Source organism: Plecotus auritus (genome assembly GCF_963455305.1).
Source record: "Plecotus auritus genome assembly, chromosome: 4".
NCBI classification, from domain to species: Eukaryota; Metazoa; Chordata; class Mammalia; order Chiroptera; family Vespertilionidae; genus Plecotus; species Plecotus auritus.
This window is the reverse complement of record NC_137775.1, coordinates 9,509,759-9,517,949: the sequence shown is the minus strand read 5'-3', so window position 1 is coordinate 9,517,949 and position 8,191 is coordinate 9,509,759. Positions and strand designations below refer to the sequence as shown.

Below are 8,191 nucleotides of genomic sequence, written 5' to 3'. Positions count from 1 at the left end.
CAGTTAAGGCTTCTTTTTCTTTCTTTCTCTCTCTTTCTCCCTTCCTTCCTTCCTTCCTTCCTTCCTTCTTTCTTTCTTTCTTTCTTTCTTTCTTCCTTTCTTTCGAACTGTGTGAAGTGAAAGCATTGAGGTGATTCTGGCTTGCGTATGTGGCCATGTTGCTGTAAAATCAAAAGCTGTTGTCAAGGCCAAGGCGTTCTCAGACTTACAGTGGATGCTTGTAGGTGACTGCTTGGATGGAATCCAAGAAAAGCTGCCTACTGTCTGAGTTTGAACTGTGCAAAGGTCTACCAAGGGCCTTACAGTCAGGTGAATGTGGGTTCCATCTTTAGCCACCAATGGTGGGGTTGCTCACCGGCTCTGTGCTTGAGTCTTACAGTCTGGGTTCTGACCCTTTTTCTCAGCCGAGCTGTACACCCTTGGACAATATATTTTCTTTCCCTGTGACCGGTAACTCATCTTAAAAAGATCTAATCCTAATATCCACTTCATCATCTTGTTTAAGTTAATGAGGTCAGACATGGGAAACACGTAGAACAGCTCTTAAGAGAACGCACGTGTTTCATGAGAGGCCGGGGCTGTTACTAACTGTTGCGATTAGGTGCATTTCCCGCAGCCTTGTTGGGAGAGCTAAGTGAGAGCACGCTCCCCAGGACAGGCCGCACAATCAGGGGAGCCCAAACCCAACGAAAAGGCGCTGCGCTCGGTTCCCAGATCAGCGAGAACTTCAATCCTTAACCAGCGCTCTCCTCTCCCCCGCCCTCCCGCCCCTGCAACCGCACAGGCTGCGCGCCCACGAAGCTGGCCCTGGAGCTTGGAGCAGAAGCGTTTGCACACAGCAAGTGCTACATAATTGCTCCTTCACCTTTGCGTCAACACGCTCCTCCACCTCGCGCACGCCGGCACGGCTCACACTGGCCACTCGCTGTCACCTGTCCCCCAACACAAGCGGAATTCTCAGTGAAGATCACCTCCAACCCCGCTGTCCCCCAGGCGCTCTGGCAAGTGTCCGTCGCTCAGCCAAGCTTCGGCCTGGCCAGATGGGGCCCTGGAAGTGGGGAGACACCCTCGGGAGGACTGGAGTCGCCCCCGGGTACGTCTCAGGGGCGGAAGGCAGCCGGGGTCACCAGGGCGCCGCCAGCGCCCAGTCTCGCTGTCGCCTGCGTGTTTACCGGTTGCCCCGGGAGACGCGCCACCGGCTCCCCGCGCCGCAGCCTAGCTCTCCGAGTCGGGCCGTGCGCGCCTCGGGCTCGGGTCGGCATGAGCACGAGCCGGGGAGCATCCTCGAGCCGCCCCAGGCGCCTGGACCCCACCGGCGACGCCTCGTCGCCCGCGCCCGAGGTACGGTCCCAGCCGCGGGTGCGCGTGGGGGTGGCGGGCCCGCCTCTCCCTGCGCGGGGAAAGCCCCGGGTGTGGAGGCCCGCGCGCGAACTTCGGGGAGGTCCGAGTCGGTGCGTTCTTGCCCTGCACGTGGACTGGAATTGCCAGCGGGCGGTTCATCTTGGGAAGTTCCAGGCTGGGCCTGGGTCTGTGGGGTGCGTCTGAGCGTAGGTTGTACCAGTTTGCTTCTCTGACCTTTTATTTGAACAGTGTGCCCCTCTCCTAGAGACCCTCCCAACCCCCCCGCCTCTCCTCTCCCCCCGCCCCCCCCCCGCCATAGCAAATAATACTTTCATTTACCTTGCATTACTTAGCTACTACGACATGATTTAGAGCAATTTCTTTAAAATCGGATGGGGCAGGGTTAATCTAAGTCCTGAGCAAGGCCTCTGTCCTGTTTTGGTTGCTAATCACCCCAGGCGTGTTGTTAATTCAGTTGCCATTGGATTCATTTACTCAGTAATTCCCCAGGAGGTACTGAGGGTACTTTCCGGGCATCAGGTATGTAATCTCACACACACACACACACACACCCATCCTGGCTCAGCCTATTTTATCTCTCACACACACATACACACATACACACGGCTGGCTCAGCCTAGGTTAGCGTCACCTTCTGGTCGTGGCATCAGGATCCCATCAAGCTCAGGGTGTGTCAGTGGTGGTTGCTGGAGACCAGGGAGCTGTGTTCAGCTGAATTTCTAACACGGAGATGTTCTCAGCTTAGCCACACTGACCACAAAAATCCCTGGGGACACTCTTAGGTTCAAAACATGGAGTGGGTTCTCCAACATGCTACAGGACTTCTAATATTCTGCTGTGAATGTTGCTTAGTGTCATCTGCCCTATGTGCAGAGTTCTCTGATTCTTGGCATGTTTGTGGAAAACTAATACTGTCTTGTACAAATGAAACTAATTTTTCTTCCATTTTATATATGCATATTTTATCCCAATGTGGTGTCCTCTGTGAGTTAAGAATGTTAGCCCTAGACAGTTTGGCTCAGTGGCTAGAGCGTCGGCCTGCGGACTCAAGGGTCCCGGGTTCGATTCCAGTGAAGGGCATGTACCTTGGTTGCAGGCACATCCCCAGTGGGGAGTGTGCAGGAGGCAGCTGATCGATGTTTCTCTCTCATCGATGTTTCTAACTCTCTATCCCTCTCTCTTCCTCTCTGTAAAAAAATCAATAAAATATATTTAAAAAAAGGGGGGGATTAATTAGAGGAAATAATTTAGTATTGCTGTTTGCCCTTTCTGTATAATAGAAGTGTCAGAGATGAAAGAAAATTAGTAAAATGTATATAAAAACCTTCCTTCTGTCAGAGTCTGGGGCACACCACGGGACCCAGAGTCAAGTCCCCGCCCACCCACATGCTCCTCAAAATCACGTGAGACCCAGACCCGGCTGGCCCCCGCCCCCATTGGGCTAGATCCAGACCTAGTCAGTCCCACCCTTGTCAAGCCCTGCTGGTCAGGGGACATAGCCTCAGGTCCCCTGGCCTGGCGGCAGGATGGGGGACATGGCCTGAGAAACCCTGTCAAGCCCTGCTGGGTGGGGGGCATAGTCTGAGGTCCCCCATAAAGCCTCGCCAGGTGGGGTGGCACAGCCTCAGGTCCCCTGGCCCGGCACCGGGAGGCGGGCACAGCCTCAGGTCCCCCGTCAAGCCCTACCGACAGGGGGGTGCAGCCTCAGGTACCCCATCAAGCCCTGCTGGGCAGGGGGCGCAGTCTGAGTTCCCCCAACTTAGCACTGGGGGTGCACCTTGATGTCCCCCATCAAGCCCTGCTGGGTGGGGAGCATGGCCTGAGGTCCCCTGTCAAGCCCTGCCAGGCAGGAGGGCACAGCCTCAGGTCCCCTGGCCCAGTGCTGGGGTGGAGGGCATGGCCTGAAGTCCCCTGTCAAGCCCCACCTGGTGGGGGGCGTGGCCTGAGGTCCCCTAGCCCAGCACCAGGATGGGAAGCACACCTTGAGGTCCCCCATCAAGCCCCGCTGGGCAGGGGGTGTGGTCTGAGGTCCCCTGGCCTGGTGCCGGGGTGGGGGGCGTGGCCTGAAGTCCCCTGTCAAGCCCCACCTGGTGGGGGGCACGACCTGAGGCCCCCCAGCCTGGCACTGGGGCGGGGGGAGCAGCCTGAGGTCCCCTAGCCAAGCACCAGGACTGGAAGTGCACCTTGAGGTCCCCCATCAAGCCCCGCTGGGTGGGGGGGGCGTGGCCTCAGGTCTCCTGGCCTGGCGCCAGGGCGGGGGTGTGTGGCCTGAGGTCCCCCAGCTTGATGCCAGGGCGGGGGGCACAACCTGAGGTCCCCTGTCAAGCCCTGCTGGGTGGGGGGTGTGGCCTGAGGTCCCCTGTCAAGCCCTGCCTGGTGGGGGATGCGGCCTGAGATCCCCTGTCAAGCCCTATGGGGGCGGGGGAGGGCGTAGCCTCAGGTCCCTGCTGATTGCTCATTAAGGCTCCTATGGGAACTTGGCTTCGGTTGTGGGTGCAGCCATCTTTGTGACGGAGTGATGGTCAATTAGCATATTCCCTCTTCATTAGATAGGATACTCTAGCACAGTGGTTCTCAACCTTTCTAATGCCGCGACCCTTTAATACAGTTCCTCATGTTGTGGTGACCCCCAACCATAAAATTATTTTCATTGCTACTTCATCACTGTAATTTTGCTACTGTTATGAATTATAATGTAAATATCTGTGTTTTCTGATGGTCTTAGGCGATTCATTAACAGTAGCAAAATTACAGTTATGAAGTAGCAACGAAAATAATTTTATGGTTGGGGGTCACCACAACATGAGGAACTGTATTAAGGGGTCGCGGCATTAGAAAGGTTGAGAACCACTCCTCTAGCGTATCTCTCTTAAGAACACTTATAATGATCATATTTAGGGTGTTTAACCTTGTTGCAATACTATTATCTAATGTACACTACCTACTAACATTTTGCCAATTGTCCCAGTCATGCCGTCTACTGCAAATTCTTTTTTTCATCTCAGGATCAGACTTTGTACTGCGTTGTTATGTGTCTTTGGTCTCTGTAAACCTGGGATGGCCAGTCCTGCCACCTTTCTTTGTCTCAGATGACACTGGTAGGTTTTGCAGTCTGGTCAGCAGTTCTGTAGACGAGGTTTACCTGAATGTTTTCCATGTTTCCATTTTGGGACGAGCACTGTGTACGTGATGTGGCTCACGCAGTGCATCTCACCGGGAGGCACATGCGGTCAGTTTGTCCCACTGTTGGTGATGTTTCTAATGAGTTCTGTCTGCCAGAGTTTTTCACTGTAAATGTGGAAAAAGAAGTTTTAGCAGTAAATAAGTGATCATGTTGCATAATTTTATAGACTCATATTGATATTTTTAGGACACATTTTACTGCCTACATAAAGGAAAATATCCACCACACCCAAGATTTCAGTTGACCTGGGAGACCTAAATATTATCGAGAATAAAAGTAGAAGCAGAAAGACCAGCATTTATTGCAATTACTTTTCCAGTTTGGAAAGTAACTTCACCTGAGACAGTCTTGTAAGTCATGTAGGCAAGACAGGAATTTCCCATTATGTGGATGATGAAATTCTTTTTTTAAATTTATTTTTACTTATAGCAAAGGTGGAAATTTATTGAAGAACAAGTACGGACTTTCACATGGGGAGAGGGAAAGAGTCCCACAGAACTGACTCCCATGTAGGGAGGGGGAAGAGACCCCGAAATTCTTGCTTAATTAGCTAACAATGGAGTGGGGACTTAAAAATCTTTCTTTTGAAAGTTTAGTACTTTTCCTGCCACTCCATGATGCACTGAAAAACAGATTAAATTCAAAACAGGGATAGTATGTAGCTATATGAAGAAGCACAGTACTTCGGGGACTTATTCTTGGGTTCAAGCAGTCCTAGTGATATCACTTATCTGTGTGACACCTTGGGTAAAAAAGTTACTTAATGTCTCAGAACTTTAGTTTTTTCTGAAAATGGGATCATTATATGTATCACTTAGTGTAGTTTAGGGACTTCACAGTTAAATGTAAAGCACCCATAGAGTGACAGAATAAGTGCTTATTAATATTTGCTATTATTATTCTTTTAAAAATATTTTTATTGATTTCAGAGAGGAAGGGAGAGAGAGAATCATGGATTGGCTGTCTCCTGCATGCCTCCCACTGGGGATCGAGCCTGTAACCTGGGCATGTGCCCTGACTGGGAATCGAACCCCGACCTCCTGGTTCATAGGTCTTCAGATAGAGTCACTATGATGATACAAATTAAATTTCTATTTCATAATAATAAAAAATTTCATTCATAAGAAAGTTGTAACAATTCTAAACATATATGCATGTAAAAATACAGCCCCAAAATATATAAAATAAAAATTGACAGAAGCAAAAATCTATAAAGAGATATAGACAAATTCATAATTGGAGCAAAACATTTTTTACCACACTTCTGTTAGTATCTGATAGCCAGATAAAAATTTGTAAAGGGAGACAGTAAAAGAGCTAAAAATACAAACTTGGTTAAGCCATTGTGAGGAAAAAAAGTACATGAAAAGTTGGGAATAAGGCTATAAAAATTAAGAGGATGACATGTCCCCCTTGCCCAAGGAGATAAATATCTTTAGACTATGAACTAATAATTACTTGGACAAAATCCTACAAACTGTGCTCTATTGGTTGGGATTGAACTAGTAATTAGATGTTTTCCCCTTGTCTACCTAATAAAAGAGTAACATGCTAATTGACTGTACCTTCGCAACGCCCATCAGCCAACTAGGAGTGAGTATGCAAATTAACCCAACAAAGATGGTGGGTTAATTTGCATATGCAGGCGCCGAGCAACTGGGGGCAGGCATTCTGCACCACCCCAGCCACTCCAGGCCTCTGGGCAGCGTGGGAAGGCGGAAAGGTGGCTCCGGGCCAGAGCGAAGGCGGTGCCGGCAGCCAGGGGAAGGAAGGCCCATTCTTGCACGAATCTTCGTGCATCGGGCCTTTAGTTTTAAATAAAAAAGGGCTTTAAGCTATCCAAAATAAATGACAACCATCTAATCATGAGGAAACACCAGACAAACCCACCTTGCAGGATTTTCTACAAATACTTCTGCACAAGTGTCAAGGTTGCGACTGGAGGAGACATGACAACTCAGTGCATTGTGGGGGTTTAGATGGACTCCTGGGCCAGAAAAAGGACATTAATGGAAAAACTAGTGGGATTTGAATAGGTCTGTAGTTCAGTTAATAGTATTGTACCAACGTTAATTTCCTGGTTTTAATAAATGTACCTTCGTTATGCCAGTTATTAACATTAGGGGCAGCTGGAAAGGGTGCAGACACACCTTGTTCTAATTTTGCAACTTTTCTCTGTCAAAAATTGTTTTGATTAAAAAGTTAAAAAATTAATAACCAGCTAATTGATTTACACACCCAATCTTATTTAACTACAACACTTGTTTTCTCTTGGTATCTAATTATTCCTGGACCATCTGGCTTTAGAATGCAGCATGCGAGAAAGCATTCAAAAAACAGGAAGAAGAAAAGAACTTTTGAACACCAACCAGAGAGCAGGTTTTCCTCTGTGTATTTTAAAAAAGGCTGTGTGTGATTTACTTAATGTTGCTAAGTATAATATGTAGCCTTTCTGAAACAATAGTGAAAGCTCCTTGGTTTGTACTTGAATTAAGTTGACTAAACACTTACTTTTTCTGTGTTCAAGGACAACTTAAATTTTTTTTTTTAATTGAAAAAGGGAGTAACATTTGCTGCACAGGAATTATTTACACTATGTCCTTTACCCAAGGTTTCTTTTTCCTTTGTTTCACTTCCAATTTCTTCCCTTTGAAATTGTTGCTTTGATCTGAGGCAAAGAAGTTCAAATGCATTGCTGAGGTTGACCAGTAGCACCACTCTCTTACTTATACCAGCACAACTATTGATTAAGGTTCCTATAGCTACATGTTTAGTGTTAAATATTTTAAATATTGTTTATAAAAATAAATATTTGAATTCTATTTCCAGGTGACTGATAACTTCCTTTTCATTGACTGAATTTACCCTGTGATTTTTCCCTCGTGAATCTCCCTGTCAGCTTTGTACGGAAATGTATTTTTTAGCATATTCATGTCATCATAGTCTATCTCAATGTCTGTGCAAAGGGGAATAATTTAAGACCTTACTATAAGGATTACATTTCCCTAAGTCTCTTTCACTTCAGAGTAAATGAAATAGGTAGTAGTGGAGAATTCCAAAGGAAGTCTATTTATTACTTGTGTGTTTATTTATTTATCAATTACAGTTGACATACAATACTATTTTAGTTTCAGGTATACAACATAGTGATTAGACATTTATATAACTCATGACATGATCACCCCAATAAGTCTAATACCCATCTGACACCATACATATTGGAAAAAATTCACTTTAAAGTAATTTATCAAGTGTTTTATAATTGATGAAGTGGAAAAATCCCATTTGGGAAGAGTTTTAGAGCTTTTAACATGTGAAAAGACATGTTAAAGAGGATACTGATGAAGAAAATGTCCAATCTAGTTATCAAGAGATTTTTGTTTCCACCATTCCTCTCACAGAGCCACTCCATATGTGACAATGTTCCCAAATCTGCATTCATTATTAGCCTTGACAGTCCTACACCCAATACCTCCCATGGAGATATAGCCAATATAAATCCTGAAACACTGCTTATCACTTAAAATAGGACCCGAAGTTAATTAATTTGCCTGTGCCTTGGTTTGCATCTAGCCTAAGAAGTTATCTTGCTAGTATGAACAGATTAAAAAAATACTTCAAAGACCTTTATATTTAACTAAAATA

General features: G+C 46.7%; 1 protein-coding gene across 1 annotated transcript in view; it reads left to right on the top strand.

Moving 5' to 3' along the window:
• Window positions 1-1,225: 1,225 nt before the first annotated feature.
• CCDC170 (coiled-coil domain containing 170) overlaps window positions 1,226-8,191 on the top strand; it is a 69,233-nt gene continuing 62,267 nt past the window's right edge. The window contains exon 1 of the mRNA XM_080663889.1: window positions 1,226-1,341. Coding sequence (XP_080520015.1) covers window positions 1,261-1,341 — 81 coding nt within the window. The 5' untranslated portion in view covers window positions 1,226-1,260. The remainder of the gene's footprint in view (window positions 1,342-8,191) is intronic.